Source organism: Condylostylus longicornis, unplaced genomic scaffold, assembly GCF_029603195.1.
Source record: "Condylostylus longicornis isolate FDR11 unplaced genomic scaffold, ASM2960319v2 ptg000077l, whole genome shotgun sequence".
Taxonomy (NCBI): domain Eukaryota; kingdom Metazoa; phylum Arthropoda; class Insecta; order Diptera; family Dolichopodidae; genus Condylostylus; species Condylostylus longicornis.
In genome coordinates, this window is record NW_026578045.1 from 1,223,075 (window position 1) to 1,243,014 (window position 19,940).

At 21.8% G+C, this 19,940-nt stretch overlaps 1 protein-coding gene across 2 annotated transcripts in view; it reads right to left on the minus strand.

Moving 5' to 3' along the window:
* The window catches only part of LOC129612790 (protein still life, isoforms C/SIF type 2), a 279,580-nt gene that overhangs the window by 99,308 nt on the left and 160,332 nt on the right, over positions 1 to 19,940 (minus strand). For both annotated transcript variants that reach the window (XM_055526563.1, XM_055526562.1), the window contains exon 7: positions 424 to 610. In XM_055526563.1, the coding sequence (XP_055382538.1) occupies positions 424 to 610 (187 nt within the window). The remainder of the gene's footprint in view (positions 1 to 423; positions 611 to 19,940) is intronic.

Sequence of the window (19,940 nt, forward strand, 5' to 3'; positions counted from 1 at the left end):
GTAACAAAAAAAAAAAAAATTTAACTAAAAATTTAAAGAAACTAATGGGAAAGAAAATAATAAATTTAAAAGGATCAAATTGTATTTTAAAAAAAATATTTTTAAATTAAGAATTTAGCCGTAAAGGACAATTTTCTTTTCTGTCAAATTTTCTTTAAATTAAAATTATAAGTATATAATATTTAGGGTATAGCACCCTGTTTGAGCACCATGGAATCATATTAATGGTGATTCCATTGCTTAATTAATATCGACTTGTTATAAGTAATAGTGTTAAAAATAAAAATTTAAAATTTCTATATTTCAATTAATTAAAATTTAAATAAATTTTTTCTGAGTGTAACAAACATAATTATTTTTATTAATTTAAATATTTTATAATAAAAATTAAATGTTTCTTTTTTTTTTAAATTTAAAACTTACCATTATGCATAGCTACACTTTTATCTTCAACACGACTAACATAACAGCAAAGTTCATCTTGTCGTTCAGCATTTTCAATTAATTCAGCTTCAACTGAGAAACCCCACATTTGTTCTAATGTTGTACGTTGTAATTCAACTTGATATAATATTTTCATACAAACTTCAACAAATTCATGATTGTGTAACTGTAATGAATAGAAAATTCGAAATGGATAAAAATTAAAAATATTGAATATTTTTGAAATGAATTAATAATAATTGTTTTAATTAATTAATTTAAAAATTTTGATTTTATCAGATTAATTTTGAATATTTTGGAAATGAGTCCTAAAAGTAGCATATTCGAGAAGAGTAATTGGCTCATATTTCAATAAAATTTAATCACTCGTCTAAATTACAACCTGAAAATTAATTAAATCTCCTTAAAATCACTTTTAATTGCAAATTCATTCTATTCTTGCACACAAATGGTGTCTTCACATACACTATAATTGTCCAGTCAAAAATATAATAGATTTTTAATTACAAAAAATTATATTGAACTCTTGTTTCAATTTCCAATAATAATTATCCATTTTAAATGAAATGAACTTTTTAATTAACTTCTTTAAAATCAATTTTAGTAATACAAGTGATTTTTAAAGGATTTTCTATTTCTTTGTTTTTGTATTTTGTTCTTCAATAAAAAAATTTTCAATACTCTTCAATTATTCTTCACATCTCTATATTTTGATAAAAGATAAAATGAAAGAAGTAAATTGAATTATTTATAAAGGTATAAAGGTAAAACATATAGTTAAATGCCAAATTACAATTAAAGAAAAATAATTAATTTGTGAACATTTTGAAATCATTCTTTAGTATTATGTATTCGATTAAGAAAAATGGAAAATTACACTTTTGCAAAATAACTATAAGTACAAAATTGATATCACATACATATATATATTTATATGTATAATAGAAATTAATGAATTTTTAAACAATTTTGCTACACAGAACAATATAATTAGGGCACTTTATAATTATTATTAAAAGTAATAATATGATTATTATTGTCAAGGGAGTACTTATATCTTGTTGAAAAATTTTACATTTGAGTACATTTATCATTCAATAAAGATGAATCAAACCAATTGTTTATAATGTAGCACTTTTCTCTTGAACAAGCGAAAATACTGATTTTTTTTAAATTATTGCATACATTTAGGATGAGCGGAATACTAATATTGAAAAACAACGTAACGTAATGATTGAATTGGATTAAGTAATTGAATTAAAATAAATAGATATATTTTTTGATGAATTTTCTGTTATCATTTTGAAATTTGGAAAAGCATAAAGATTCGGAAATAACAGTTATTGAAAATAAAAATATTACCAATGCCAACAGACGATAACACGGGACGGAGAATAAAATTTTATCTAGTAACAATTTATTTGTTTTCTATATTGTAATTACTTATTTTTCCCTTTAATACAGGAGTAATTACCCGGTAAGTTCATTTACTTTAGGTTTACTACTAATTCTTCTTATCTGAGGGTAATTTTTATTTTCTAAAAAGGGTAATTACCCCCAATAAAAAATACTAATAATTTTTTAAATCTCAGCTGTAATAACTTGGAATTTTTATTTTATTTTAGAATCACTAAAAGACAAATTCTAATATTTAAAAAATCTTAGTAATTAAATGAACGTAACTACATTATTTTATTTTGGTATAGTTTATAATTTCGAAAACCTATTTCAAATTAACAAAAATACTAATAAATGGCGAAAATAAGGCTTTCTTAATTAAGTTTAAAATAAAATTAATAAATAACAAATGCTAGCAAGATAAAAAATTTAAACATGAAAAATCGAAAATTTAATTTATTTAAGTTGGTATTTTTCCATTGCAGGATTCTTTTATTTTATGAAAGAATCGAAAAATGACAAAAAATATCGTCTAAGGGTTTGATTTATTTGAAAATTTCCAAAATTTTTTGTATTTTCTTAATAAATAAAATGTGTGACTTAATAAATGTATGAATTTACAGTGAAATCTCTTTATAATGAATATTGTGTATGACATTCTGAAATTTATATTTCACGAACAATATATTAATTGTCACGAACTTGCTATTTTGTGTTTTTAGTAAAATATGTATTTTATGGTAAAGATTCTCTATATTACAAAATTTCTGTACTACTTAAAGAATTTTGTATATATTTGCTTCATAGATTTTCTACTGTACTCAAGCAATATCTTAAAATAACACTAGAAAAACCTACAAATTTACTTAAAAGAACTATAAAATACATATACACACTTTTTATATCATAAATTGACTTTTAATAATAAATTTAAGAAAATAATTGAAAAATATATTTAATAATTTGAAGAATTACACTTGTGTAAGGATAAGATTTTAGACAAAAAAGAAAAATTTAAATATACTTAATAAAAAAATAAGACTTAAGAGATCATAAATGAAAAAAATTATTTGCTTCTATAAATCTTTTATACATATATATTTTTTTTAAATATTTTAATAACTCTTAAGAAATTCATAAAATAGAAAAGAAAATTTTACTACCGACATTTTTCTTTTAATAATTTCCTTTTAACCACACATAAATACTGAAAATATGAATTCTTTTCAAAAAATGTGTGAATTTTAGATATATGTAAAAATTTAATTGAATTAAAATTAATTATAGGTCTATGTTATATGTGTATATGATAATAAGGTATGAAAAACAAGTGCTCTTGTATGAAAAGAATTTTTTTTTTCATTTTAAATTTGGATTTGAATAAAATTTTCAATTGAAATTGAGTTCATATTAAGAATTAAGATCAAAATATTTAAAAGTTGAAAGAAGATTTTTAATCTTTCTTTTAATTGATTTCTCATTTTTTTAAATGACGTAATCATGTAATGAACAGTAAAATGTTCTTATTTGTAACAGTTTAATTTGTATAGATTTTAATGAAATTATTCTTAAAGGAATTGCTGGTTTTCACATTTTTAATTGTCATATTAGTCACTTAACAATTGATTTGACTGATGTGCGTCTTTATATTTTTTTGGTGTTAGCGAGAGAAAATCTTAAAGAGAATTCATTTTAAGATGCTTAAATCGTCAGCTATCTGATATGTTTTATAAAATTTATTTGAATTTTCTGGCTTATTGGCTAATATTTAATTTATGGTATAATTATTTGTAAATGGATTTCATATTAATTGGATTCGAGTTGCGGAGACTCTCTTGTTACTAAATGTTATGGTAATCTGATAATATTATTATTGGCAGTAAGAGCTTTATTCATACATTTTTCAAAAATTAAATTCAATTAAATTGTCATATTAACTAAACAACACTCCGAAAAGCCTAATTATATTCGATCAATATAAACTTGTGAGAAGAAAGTATTCTTTAAATCTCACAGGTTTGTTAAATCAGCCTTTATGGTATGCAATTTTTTTTTCTTTTAATTGTACATGCATGTGTGGGTGTTCCAATGTACGTGTGTAATCTACACGTGTATTACATTTTAATTTTTTTGTATTAGAGAAAATCTATTAATTTTGTACAAGTGTTTTTATTCATTCCTTAGTAAATTTGAAGAAGAAGAAGAAGGAGAACAAGATAGAATACATACCAAATTTAGATTCATTTTTTTAAAATGCGGTTTCAAATACAAAATCTCAAGAAAATTCATAAGAAATGAAAAAAAAAATAGACATTGAAAATTTGAAAATTATTTTTTTCCATTTAAAGTTTTACAAACATTTTATTTTTTTTTTTTCAGTATTTTATTGTAAGTATAACACTTTTTGGAAAAGTTATTAAAGAAAATGAATTTCTTCACTTTTCATATAATAAATTAAGAAGTTTTCAGAGCGTAACACTCGTATAAAGCAAAAAAAGAATAAAAATTAAAAAAAAAAATTATTTACAAATATTTTCTGTTTTTATTTCAAATGCAAAAAAATATATACAAAAAATTGTGTAAATAGTTTTTTCGGTTTCATTTAAAGAAAATCTCTGATCTGGAAAAAAAAATTTTCTTCAGAGAAAGGTCATATCAATTTTCATAAAGCTTAAATGCTTAAACAAAGAATACACACATGAATATATATATATGAGTAGTGCACACACACATGTACGACACCTGTACTTGAAAAAAGTGTAATATTTTCATTAAAGTAATGAAAAATGCATTGAAAGAAAAAGTTTTTAATTATTGTTTTGTACTAAAAGTAAATTCTTTTTACATTAACATTAATGTTGTAAGGGGAAATATTATTTTGAGAGAGATGCTATTTTATATGAAAATTGCATACTTCCAGGAGAAATATTAATATAATTATTGTAATACTTAAATACGAAATATTTACTTTTTTATTTAATTGTTTATGAAAAAAAGTATATTAATAAAAAACTCTGCAATTTTTCCGTATCTACTAAAATGCCTGATTTACCGAATTTTCGATATCTTTGAAAATCCCTTCAAAATTATTGTTATTTAAATTTCAATTTGACCAGATTTTTAGATTAATTAATTTTATTATTAGGTTGGTTAGTAAAATTTCTTATTTTAGTAGAAGTAGTATTAAATTTAGTGACAAAAGTAGAGGATCAAGAGTCATTATTTTAGAACTTCTCCAAAATATAAAAATATTTAAGTATGTCGAGTTTGAGAATTTTTTCACAGGTCTCTATATGAAATGTGTCAACGTGGTTAGGTATCTCTTATGAAATTTTTATACAGATAACTTCGTATTAGAATTATTCAATATCTTCTCCTGAAACTTTAAAGTTATTCTTATAAATTTAAATCTGTTATACAAAATCATGTCAAAAATTGCACTATAATCCACTTTAATATTGTGGTATCCGAAATTAATTAATATTAATAATTTTCATTTTAATAATATAATTGCAATATTAAATAAATAAAAAACAATTTTTTTTTACCATTTTCCAATACCACGCAGTTAAAATTTAAATTCTCATGAAAATAAGAAGCGTATTAAACACTTTTCTCATCTATTAAGTGGGATTAAAAGAGTGTTATAATCATTCTTATATACACCTACATAATTCTATTTTCTTAAATAATTCAAAAAAAAAAAAAAAAAATGAAAGGAACAAAAACTGTAATATAAGCCACAGTCATTTATGATAAGGGTGCCATCTATAATAAATAATTCACGTAAACGTAATATGTTTACATGGGAGTGCACAATATACATTTATTTATATTTATATGGGATTGTATATTGAAAATGTTTGTGTACATAACATAATAAACAAAGGTTCTAAAGTACACATATTTATTTAGGGAGTTTTATAGCTTTCTTTGTTCTTCATAAAATTTTCTACATCAATGATAAATAAAGAGACTTGAAATATTTATTCTTTTAATGTAACCTACTTCAATATTAAAGTTATAATTTTTGAAAAAAAAAAAAAAACAACAAAAAGAATAATGTAAATAATATTTGGTTTCTTCATTTTTATAGCACATTTTCAAAACAATAAGAGGGAAAATATGCTTATTAGTTTTATTTCAAACAGTTGCTCTAACTGCGCCTTTGTTTACAAGACCATTAAAAATGGGAAGTTGAAATTTCATATCAAAATTATTTTGTGCGAGAAATTTCATCTATAGAAGAAAAAGTTTTATCAACCTCCTGTTTCTTTTCCCTGGAAAAGCTATATGGTTTATAAATGTTAAAGGTTTTAAAAGTTTGTTGATTAATAGATTTTTTATCTTGTTAGAAAACGAATTTTTTTCCACCTCTTTGCGCTTTCTAGTTCACATTCTTTTAAATTGGTAAAATTTGAATTTTTGAGTTCTGTCATCTCCGAATCACGAGGAAAATTTTATGAATCTCTGTTTTCAAAAAGCAAATCATCTTCCGTCGTCTGAAGCGAGCCGTCTAATTTGACCAATATTGTAATGCTTATAGTTTAATTTTTGTTGATATCGTAAAATGTATATACTACAGGCAGCCTGCTTATCGTAATTTGGTTAATTAAATTGAATAATTTAAAAGGACAATTGGTTTTTAGAATGTGTCCCTTCACTAATAGCAAAGAAAAATGTGCTTCTTTACTAATTCTAAGCTTTATTCGAGTTTATTTTCACATGTTTAGTGTACAACATATAAATTACGATAAAGAAATAAAAAAAAGAAATAAAAAAAAGGCCTTAAAGGATATTTATGTATCTTTTTTGTCCGGAAGTTTAAATAAAAAATAATTTTTCATATTTATTTTTTGTTGTTTTTTTTTTATAGAAATTTGGAGGCTATTTATGTACTCCTGAACATCGTTCTTCTGTAGAATTAAGAATAAATTATTTGTTTTTTTTTATTAAATTATGAGAAAATTTCTTCTCTTTTAAGACAAGGACTATTTTATATTTTCGTACAATTTAGGAAAATTGTATGTTAGAAAATATGAATTTAGAAATTTTAATTTATTAATCGAGAAATTATTGTACATTAAAATTAATTCTTATAACTTTTTTAATATTTCATAAAGAATTATTATTTTTAAACAAAAAAGAATTTAAATTATTCCTTGAATATTTCAAATAAATTATTTTTTATAAAAGATTATAAAATTATGCAATTATATTTTTTTAATGTGGAAATCGTACATCATGCATTTTATACTATTTCAAATGTATGTGTTCTCGAGAAACATGTCCTGTTCAAGCCTTAGACTTAGGTAATGTATATGCTGAATGTTGAGTAAATATGGAAAAAATTAACAACATATACTGAAATTTTACAAAAATTTCAAAGCATTACGATAACTTTAAAAATTTATTCAATTTAACTTCATGTCAATGTAACACTAGATTTATGCCTATAAAAATAATCGAGGAACAAATCAAAAACAAAAATTTAAAATCTTATTATTGTTAAAATGCTCCACTGTAGAATGTTATTTTCGATCTGCAATATTCAATTATAGGTGGTGAAAAGAGCTAAGATTTAAAATAATTGTGACTCGAAATAAATGAAACACTGTTTGTTTAAAAAATAAATTAAAGTACACGGCTTGATTCCAAAAAAATTTTAATAATTTTCGAAATTTAATAAATTTTTCGCGAATTTTGTTTTAATACTTACTGCGATTTTCTTTGCAGTAACCGGTTAATTTTAATTTATTTCAAAAGAATTCAAATTTTCAACAATTTTAAGTTGAAATACCTTTCTCATTATTACTCAAGATAAGAGAATATAAAGGATAATATAAAGGATTTTATGATTTCATTAAAAAAATTTAGGAACTTATTAACAAATTCGAATTTGTTTTTTAATTTTTTTTTTACACTATGAAAATTTTTAAGACTTCATTAATATTAAAATATTTTGAAAGCATTTTCAAGCATTTAATAATCTTCATTATTCAATCATCAAATTCAACAATTTAATCAATCGGATACTGGAATAATTAAGATATTTTTCATATTAATTGATTTTAAATTTAAATGAAATGCTTATTAAAATAACAAAACTAATGAATTAGTTAATCTACATATGGGATTAAAATATTATTATTTTAAATTTAATAAGCAAATATAATTATATATTACAATATATATACAGTAATTGATATTTTCAAATTAAAAATCTATATTTTAATTAAATAAACGATTAATTAATAAAATAAAAAAAATTTGTTAAATGAGGGTTTAAATATCTTTATCAACAATATTTTTTATTAAATCATTTCAATATTTATTTAAATTTTAATTATTTATTTATTATATACTTATAATTAATAATGTTATTAATTTTAATAAATTTTAATTAATAATTGTGATATAAATATAATATAATTGTATATAGTATAATGTCACTTTAAATTTTATCCTTTATATGCAGGATATAGAAGGGAAATAAAAAAACGAAATGGTTTGAAATTAATTGTATTTATTTTATTGAAAATAATAAATTAGAAAATTAATTTATTTCGAAATACTTAAGGGATTTAGTCGATTAAATTACTTTGAGACCAAACAAAAAGGGAATATTTATTTAAATACTGTTAATATTTACTGTAAACTATTGTTAAATTGTTGGTGGATATTTAACCAACTTAATTACATTAATAGGTTTGATTATTGAATAAACTTGTTGATTTCTCATTTATTTTATATATGTAATTATTAGTTTTTATATTTTAATTTAGTAAATTAAATTTGAAGCTGTAAAACAACAATAATTTTTGAAGAACGTAAATTTTTTCTCAGTATACCAATATGGGTACAAAATTTTAATATCCAATACATTCAATAACTGATTTTTAGAATGGATGTTTTAAAAATTTAAAGATTTCATCTTAAGATATGTACCACAATTCGTTTTTAAGAAAAAATGGGTTGAATTAGTAATATAATTTACAAGCTGATTTATTAAATTTTCCATTACACCATTTGAAGTGTAAAAAAAACTGATTGATTTGACTTGGAATTTAATTAAATAATTATTAATTAGTGTTAACCCTGGTATTAATGCACATTATTGCTTTTAAATTATTTTTTCTATTATTTGAATCAATAAGATATTTTTATCTATTAAAAATTATTCCCAGAATAATCCTTATTGTAAATATTCTTTAATTCACTAATGTTTTCCTTAACAATTAATTTTTAATTGCTTTTTTTTTTTGGTTTTATTTCCTAAATTTCATTTTTATAATCTATTTCTTAAACATTTCCTTAATTTTATGAAGTCATTATAATATTAACTATAAGGTTTGTATGTACAGAGTAGATAAAACAAAATAAGTAAATCTATCAAAATGTTTTAATTCACAAAAAAAAAAAACAAGAGGCTAAAAGAACAAAAGCAATTCCTTTATTATAATGGTTAATATAAAAGATATACACTGTAACCTATAAAATAAAATTGAAATAAATAAAAATTTTGAAAGAAGCATAATATAGCTAACTATGTAGATATTTTTTTTTGTTATACTCGTATTTTATAGTCAAAATAAACATTATCGTATAAAATATTATTTGTTTGCTTTACTAAATATGAGAACGTTGTCTCAGTTAAAATGTGTCCCAAATCAAAATCACTTAAAAAAATTTTAAAAATTTGAACTCATTTCTTATAATATTAATTAAGTGATTGCTATATATTACATAAAATTTATAATATATGAGTTAGTCCTTGTTTTACTCCTCTCTTTATGAATATTGTTGAGAATGCAGGGAATTGAATACTCCTCTTATTATACTCTTAAAAAATTATTACTTTAGTTTGAGTATTTCGCATAGAATGAGTGAAAATAATATTTGCTCTGTTGTTTTTTTCTTGAGGTTGTTGTTCCCAAAATAAAACTTCCGAGCTAATCAATTTTTAATCTGAGTGTGATTGGATTCGCTTTAGATTTATGAATTAATGAGTATTTCATTAAATTTTAATTGATTTTAATACTTTTTTTAATAAAAGGACTCTTGCAATTGTAAATTGTATTATATAATGGTTATTTTTATTGGTACTATAATATTCGGTTATATAAAATTTGTTTAATAGCTAAAGGCCAATTATTTCGGTAGATATCACTAAAATGCCAAATATTTTCAAAAATTGTTAATTTAGTCTTGAATACTTGCAATAATTTTTCCACTTTGTTTTGACAATAAGAAATTTTAATATTAATCTAGAGGATTTTAATACAAAAATTGCACTTGGGAGGCGGATTTATCTAATTTTGATCATAATAACAATTATTTGTTAATAAAATGAAACACCTTGTAGTATACAATAATTTTGTACAGGCATAAATATTAAACTAAATATATATATATATATTATGTATCTTATAATTTATGAAGGAATATTTGAAAAGAGATTAACCTGGAGGGATAATTGTATAGGAAAGTATAAATTTTAAGTACAGTTAAGTAAAGGACTTATCTACTAAATATACTATATATGTATATACTGATAAAATTTATGTATGTGTATATATATTAAAAAATATATGAAAAGAAAATTATGTTTAGGAAAAATTCCTTTAAACAAAGTCAAGGAATTAGATAACATTATTATTTTAATGATTATAGTCGCTATGGAATTTTTTTTCTCTTCTTGTTTTTGTTTTCTTTCTTGGTGCTTTATCGTTTTATTTATTTTCTTCCTTTCTCTCCCTTTCTTATCCTTTTTTGTACATTTTTTTTTTTTTTATTTTGTTTGATGAAAATATCTTTATTGGCTTACATGATATTATTTTTTGCAGTTCAGTACAGTGTACACCATACCACAATATTTCATTGCTTTTGCCATATTTTTTTTCTCTGGTGTTCTCTTTCTCCCCCTTCCCAGTAAATTTTATCTTCTAAAATTTTTCGTTTTTGTACTATATTATTATAAGAAACAATGAGAGTTTTCCGTTTTTTTCTCTTGATTATTTTTTTTTTATTATTCGAATAAATTATTCACATGGCTGTTTGTATTTATAATATTTAAGATGAGAAAAAAAAAATCAGAATAAAAAAAAAAGAAAAATTTAAAAATTTAATAGCAACGGGAGGACAAAAGAAAAAGAGAAAGTGAGAGTGAGAGCGGAAATTAAACATCAAAAAATTCTCAGGGTTATAAAAAAAAAAACAAACAAAATAAAGAAAATAATAAGAAGTTGCGATTGAAGGTGGTCCAATTATTTTATATATATATATATATATTTAGAAGATTGTGGTGGGAGAACCCAACACTAATACCTACACTGGATATTATAACCATAAAAAAAAACATTATTAAAGAGGAGAAGCATGAGATTTATTATAGAGAGTATAGGATATTGTCAGAAAGTTGAGAGCCAATAATGAAGGTGGAAGATGAATTTAAATTGAAATAATTTTTTTCTTGTTCGTTTTAATTTGCTTTTTTTTTCGTTGCCTCTTAAGAAAATATGATGGATGGATGAAGGAATGCAGGGGAGTATATTAAAGAGAGAAAAATTTATAATGTTGATCTTAAAAAAAAAATAATAAGAGAAAGTTAAAAAAAAATGTTAAAGAAAAACTATAAAGCAAAAATACGAAAGTTGATTCAAGGAAAGGTGAAGGCAATAATAATAATAATGTACATATATATATACATAATTTCGTTGATATACATATATACAGACATAATATACTATACATAATATTTGATATATTAAGCAGAATATGGCTATGGGCTGTGTTTTTTGTTTAAATAAAGGATGTTAATAAAAAAAAAATTATAATAAGTAGAAGAAGAAGAGAAATCCTTAAAGAAAATGATGATGATTATAAAAGGACTTTATTTTAGTATATTATGTATAAATATATATATAAATATATTACCATATTTAAGGATAAGACTTTTTAGTTTTGCTTGTTTTTTCTTTTATTTTTTATTAGCTTGGCGGTCATAATTTTCTCTTTGCTTCTATTCTATACTACTGTTTTTTTGATGGAATTTAACTATATTATAATTTCATGAGTTCATTTTTAATGTAAGGTTAAAAAGGAATAATAAAAGTAAAAAAAGAGAAAAAAAAGCAAATATTTTTTATTTATTTATTTATTTTTTTTTCTTATGTTTTTGCTTTACGAATATTTAGTGGTAGTGAATTATGTTTGCTTATTTTTATAAGAAGAACAAAAAAAATTTATGTTTTATGTTTGTTAGGTTACTGTGATGTTGTTGTTCTTATTATTATTTTTGTTATTATTTTAAAGGATGCATATAATTTTATTAAGAGAATTCGCCCATTACTCTCAATTTTTTTTTTTTCTCGAGTACTTTAAGAATAAAAGAACAAACTTCAACTTTTTATATTAAAAAAGATCAGAGTTTATTTTTAGGAATAAAAAAAATTAAAATTTTACTTATATACTTTTATATATTCGTGTATTATAATAACGAGTAGTGTGAATGAGTGTATATCCTGGTATACTTATTGGTGAAGTTCTATATGTATATATATATTCCTATAATCAATTATAAATTATATTAAATGCTATATGCATACATATATATGCTGCTAAATAATTAATATTATATAATTGTATGTATAATAGATTTTTATATTTTAATGAGTGATGTTGTTAATTAAATGGAGTTCTTAATTGAAATTTCACATACATACATATATGTATGATGGAATGTATGCGGAGCAAATGTATATGTACATATACAACATCTATTAATATTCTACAATACTCACATACACACACGCTCATATGCAAACACCCTCATATTATACTTTTTTTTTTTAAACAGGAAGAAAAAAGCAAAAACCATTACAATTTGTGGGTTTGTAATTATTTATAATAATAATAATAATGAGATTGTTAAATTGTGGTTAAATGAAAATGATGATGAAAATAAAAAGTTTGATTATTAAGAATAATAATGATAGGTGTCATTTAATTGTTAAAATAATTGAAAAAGAGAAATAATAAGAAAAAAAGATTATTTTAATTTTCCCCCCCACACAATGTTAAATTGTAGGGGGGCAAGAATTTTTTCTATTGAGGGTGTTTGAAATATTAATAAATTTAATGTTAATTAAATTATTAATTAAAAAATTTTAAAGTATTACGAAATATTATAAAATTTTAATTGTTTTATAATTATGGTGGTTAGGTAGGTGTGTTGAAGGAGTGGTGAATTTAATTATTTGGTGGAACGTTTATTAAGAATGGTCAACTCTTCACTTTTTAATAATATTTTAAGTATTTTATAAGTATTTTAGAATTTAATGGTAAATAGGGAATTATTTCGAATTATATTGACTAATTTTTAGTGTAATAAAAATTTTTTTTAAACAAGGACGTTTAAACACGAATTGTGTTAAAGGGTTAAAAAATATTTAGGCATGAAAATAATTTGTGTATTTTTGTTTTAATATCTTTCATCATTATTACATTTATTGTATATTATTTACAGAAATTTAGGCCAGGATATTAAAATATAACTGAACGGTTATTATATGATATTAATCTGATTTTTTAAAAATTCTATTCTTGTAAACGACAGTGTGGAATGTTATAATAAAATTTTGTATAATATATGTTTTACAATAAATTAATATAAAAATAAATTTAAATCTATTTAAATTTTTATATGAAAAATTAGAATTTTAATTAATGAAATTTTCATTCTGGGTAATTCTATTAAATCCTTTCAGTTAGAAGGCAAATACTTCCCACAAGAGGCTGAGTATATAGAAATATAATGGAAAAATACAACCATTTAGAAGCATGTATAACAATAATTATTTTCTATTTTATGCCATTTTAAAAAATTTTCTTAATAAAATCTATTAATTTAATTTAAATTCAATTAAAACAAAATTTTAAAAGATTAGAAAACCTAGCTTTTTGTTTTTTGAACAAAAATTTGTATAGGGTAAAAAATTTAAAAACTTTTTAAAATAGTTCTCTTTTTCCTTTTAAAATGCAAGAAAATTACGCAAATTATTTTACGCTTTAAAAGAAAATAGGAAAAAAGCGTAAATATATTCTTCTTGTAACTTAATATGTTTACATAAGCATACATTAATTTTTGTACGCGCATACATCCATAAATATTTTAAAATCAACATTTTTATTTGTATATTGAATGGGAGCAAGAAAAAAACCGCATGATAACAAAATTTAGAATCATAAGGTAAAAAATCATTGTACATAATGTTATGTACAGCGAATGTCATATCCTGTTTTGAGAAGTTTTTATTTTTTTTACATAATGTAAAAAAATATAAGATAAATATGAATTTTAATATTAATATGAATTGAGAAATGAGAAGCAAAAAAGAGAAAGAGGAAATTGTAAACTAAAAAGACTCCCTACAGATGTCGCTTTCAAAAGCATACATAAAAAGAAAAAATATTTTGTTTTTTTTCTCTCTTATTTTTTTTAATGTTTGCAATGCTTTCATAATTTTCTGCATATAACGTCTCGAATCGTTTGTTTTTTTCCATCTCTTTTCCTCATACATATACAGTATGAATGTAAATTTATCTTTATGTTTGTTTTCATCTTTTGTTATACTTAAGTAAATTAAAAGATAAACAAATTCCTTTTTTTGTTGTATTCAATAAACATTAGAAAAATTTAAAAAACAAGAAGAAATGAGAAAAAAAAATGAAATCAAGAAATGCCTTGAATACCGATGAGTAATTCTTGCTAAGTTTTTTTTAGTATGAGTGCGGTTACAAGCAAAAACCATATAAGTCAAAAATAATCAATTTTCAGTTTATTTCATATTTAAATTTCTTATAATTTAATTAACATTGTGTCCAAATTTTACAAGTGTACTTCAATTGATTCCTAAGTTATGGAGAAAAAATTTTAAATATTAAGTTTTTGTCTCAAGATGTAAATCTAATTTTCCAAACTTAAATTTCTACGTAGCAATCGGGAGATATTTTTGAAAATTACCATAAATTTTGGTATATATTTGAATTATTTTGTATTTTTCCAAAGTCTTGAGAAAAATTTCTAATTTCATTTAGAACAGAAAGTAAAATTACATATTATATTGAAACGGAATCACCTGACATTATGAAAAAATTGAGTAAAATTTAACTTTTGTTGGTGTCTAAAATTTTCGTTCTCTTTTAATATTTTATTGTTTAATTACTTATACCAAGTACAATGTCATTTTTTACGTAAGTGACTATAACAGTTTTTACTTAAAACTATTTTTTGCATACCTTTAGGCTACCATTAAATTAATTTCTTAGCAGCTATATGAACTTTCTTTTCGTGCTTCGTACACTACATATATTGGAAATTAAATTTCTTTATTATTTAAAAAAAATTAATTTTAATTTCGTATAATATTTATATGCTTTTTGAGAAAATGGAAAGGATATGAATTATAGGGAAATAATCGAAAACTTTTACTACAAATTAAAAAAAACAACCCTATTATTAAAAATTGCAAAAATTGTAAAATAACAAAATAGGATTAAGATACTTGTTTCGATAAAATTCAAATGAAATTTCAATTAAAATTAAATTTAAAGTTTATATTTTTGGGAAATATTTATATATTTCTAAAGGATTGAAAGGAAAACATTCTAAGTAGTTACAATTTCAATTTGAACAAATCCTTGTGACATATAAGCACTTTTCTCTTTTTAAATTTTAATTTTTAATTAAAAACATAAATTAATCGATGGAAAATTGGATAAGAGTCGTTACCCACAACATTAATAAAATTACCCACAACATTACTAAAATTACCCACAACAATACTAAAATTACCCACAACATTTTGAAAAATATTATGACCTTTTCAAATTTTCTTTCTTTAATAATTTTGGAACTAAGTGTGGTACGTTGATGAAATTTTGTCAGAATGAAGATTTCACTGTAGAATATGAAGAATGAAGATTTTCACTGTAATTCGAATATGAAATCAACTCAAAAAGTGAAAAATTTGACTTAGGCAGTTTTTTTTTTCAAAATACGGAAATGTGTCGATTTTATTAAATTATTGTTCTTATTTTAATATTTTAAAAATTTTGAAAGTAATTACTCGATATTTAAGTTAAAAACATGCATACACGTATATGGTTTTTGATATTTAATTTCTGGATGAAATTAAAATGTAAAATAGAAGAGGGACAAGGAAATTAAAAAAAAAAATATTTTCTTGAAATATGCACTAATCCATAGTTAAGTAATAAGAAAATTATGAAAAAGGAATCTGAAAAATTTGACGTTAGATGAGTTCGTAAAGAACACGAAAGGACGAAAGGAATTTCTTCAGCGTTATTATTTCCTTTTGTTTTTGGAATATGCTCTATTATCAGTAATATGCTCTTTCATCCTTAATTTGAAAATATTAAACATTTAATAAAAATATATTTAATTTTGTGATGAAAGATTGCTATAAAAAAATCGAAACAGGCACGAATAAGTGAATTACTAAAATAACAGTTTGTAAATATTTTCCTTATTGAAAATTCTCCATAATTATGGACACCTTTTCATAAATAATATCACAATATAGCTGTGATATGTCAATCAAATTTTAATAAAAATTTTATTTAAAAAAATTTAATTGTCTACTTTTATTGTCATTGTTTTAACATGAATTCCTTATTATAAATAAGCAAAACAAAAATAAACAAACTCCTATTTTTATTCCATTACAAGAAATCCATTTTAATTTCTAAGAATTTTCCTTTGAAAAAATTTACATTGTTTTTTACGTTCACGATAAATGGCAGTTAAGAGTCGTGTTGTTTTTTACGATATAAAAATTGTAAAACAATTTCTTATTTTAAATTTGCAAAAAAAAAAATGTAAAATTTTATTGTAAATTCTTTATTACGCGATTTACAATTTCTGTTTTTTATTCATTTCCTTTGACAGGATATTTTCAGATGACTATGTTAAAAAAAATAAAAACATTAAAAATGAAGGCAAATACAGAAAAGAAAAGTTCTGGTTGGAGGAAATTATGGCTTCTTTTTTCGTTTTTATAATGTTAAAGTACATAAAGAGGTAAACGTACATTGTATGCAAATATGCGTAATTCATAATAAAGGAATCTGGAAGAAATTAAAAAAAAAAAAGAAAACGGAAATGTGTATGTTAAATTTTAAGTTTACATTCTTTTGGTAAAAAATGTAAAAAGTAAAAAGTTTGTATAAAAGAGGAAAATAAGGTTTATTTTCCAGTTGTGAGTTGATTTTTAAAGTGTAAATAATAAATGTGAAATTTTCCATGTATTTTATTAAGTAAATATTAATATTGAAATGGGAGAAAATAAAAATAAAAATTATAAACTGATTGAAGTTCTTTTCAAGAAATTGAACAAAATTTTAAACTCATAAAATGGGAAGAAGTAAATGAGATTATACTTTGTAATTAAAAACTTTAAAATTGGATATTTTAAAATATTTATTAATTATTTTTAACATTATTTGTCATATTTATTTGAATTTTTAATAATATTTTTTGAAATAATGCTGAACTGAATTTAAGAAAAAATTGCATACTTTTAGGGAAAATAAATTTTATTTAAAATTTGATAATTTTAATATTCTTAAAAATGAATTTGATTCCTGATTGAACTATAATTATTAATTTTTGTTCTATCACTACTAAGTACTAGTATTTTCTTTAGCTAAAGTAAGAACAATGAAATGTGTCTTTTTGGCATAAATACTAATATTAACACTTGAAAAATAATTTTTGATTGCCATTTTTAAATAAAATTATTTTTTTTTTACTGCTATTTGATTTTACTGCATTAATTATAAAATGTTAAATAAGGTTTTCCTTTCTGATAAATTTTAAATCCATTGAAAATTTTCCAAAATTAAATTTTATGTCGAAAATTTCAAAGCAACAAAATATTATTTTTTTATACGTATTATGAATCTTTCCAAATTTTATGAAAATAATTTTTCATAATAAAAAATTTAGTGGTGCCAGACTAATAAATATATATTTATATATATACTATATTTTTGTATTTTCTTTGAATTTTCATTTGAGCTCATTTTATATTTCTTGTTTTTTTTTTGTTGTTTTCAAATAGAAAAATATTTCCTGGAAAATTTCTATAATAATTTATTTTCGATGAATTTTCCATTTCGAAACTTATATTCCTGTTTTTTTCATTTTTTTGATTATGATTTTTGTTTTTCTTTCGAAAAATTGATTTTTTATTACTTACATTTCCATTATAAATTTATATTGGTGACAACTGTAAAATTATCTGTATAACCTTATTATACAATAAACTATAAGGATTTTATACAGAGTGAGTCAAAAGAGTAAAAGGATATTATGGTTATAGAATTTAACTGGGATAAATTTGAAATATGGGATGAGCACAGTACTTTGTATTTCGTTTATGACTAGTATAAATTCTTGCTATTAAAATAATTTTATAATATTTTTAAAACAGTTCTCTTATAACTATATTGAGCAGAAGAAATGAAAATTACTCAGAAAATTAATTATTACTCATAGTTTCTTAAATTAAAAAAAAACAGTAGCAATTAATTGCAATGAGTAACAAATAACAAGAAAGAAGGAGAAGTAGAATAAGGAACTGAATATTATTAGAAAGATTTGCTCTCTTATTTGGGAAATTTTTGAAAATTACTGTTAAATGCTGATCTATTTCAAATTTTATTTGACATTTTGGTTTCAATTTTAAAAATATTGACGATTACAACTGTGGTACCTTGTAATTTGGCTTACAAAATAAATAGTGAGAAAAAAAATGATTTACATTTTATCATTTTTAAAGCGGTGTAAAATATAAAGAGCATAAGAGAGAGAAGGAAGAAAAAACCCAAAAAAAGAAAAAAAAAATTATTCTATAAAAGTCAGCATTGTTAAATGTTATGGCACCAAAATCGTTTATTATTATTATTTTTTTTTGTATTTTTCAATTTTTTTGCCCTCTGTTTTCATGAACCCAAAAATCAACACAGCAAAATATTGTAACACTAAAATGAGTCAATGATTTTTTATAACATACACACATTCCTTCCTATATTATTATATATGTATGTATTGATTGTACCATACTAACAATATTTTTTCTCAATTCTTTTTTTTAATCTTTTACAATTTATCATACCCAGATTCCATGATTTTTCTATTTAGTCATTTTTTTTATTTCACTTGTTAAGAGGTAGAGTTTAACATCAATAATAAAAATATGGACGTGTGCCGCGTAACTTTTCTTGCCTTTTTAATATATTAAAAGTCGTTATGATTTCTGTAATCATAGGAGTTCAAAGATTGTTAAAGTGTTAAACAATCAGTTATATTAATTAGGCTTTAGATATTATTCAAAGTTTCTGAGCTTTAAAATATTTTTTTATTCCAATGGAAGTTTTTTAGTTGAAGGGACTAGCAGCACATTCTTAAATTGCATTTCAACTTCTTCAAATTTGAAATAATTTAAAGCTTGAATAACTCTTACCGAAAATTTAATAATGTGAATGCATATTTCGGAAAGCTGTGTAACATTTATAAAACTTCCGTTCATAATATAAAGTTAATAATGGAGAAAAATTTCAATTAATAAGAAATATGGCCAAATCTTTTTTTAAAATCTCACACTTAGGGCCCAGTTTCTGTTTGGGACTATGTTTTCGAATTTTTAAACGTAAAATTTTATTTCCAATAGTTTTAAATTCGAATTTGGCTAACAGAAACAAGATTGAAATTTTTAAAATTGTCCGAATCCCCTAAATTTATGCAATATTTTAATATTTTTCGACCCTAACAAATAGCTATAAAAAAAAAGAAAATTTATTATAACTAAACGTGTAATTTACTATTACTAAAATATTATTGCAGGAAAAATATATTTCGATGAAAGCAGTAATGGAAGAGAGAAAAAATAAAAACAAAAAATAAAAAGGATCAGGAAATGAGTGCTAAAAATTAATGCATTGTTATTATCAAGATATCGAAACGCGCGACATGACATTCATATACAATTTTACGCTTTATTTATGTTTGATAA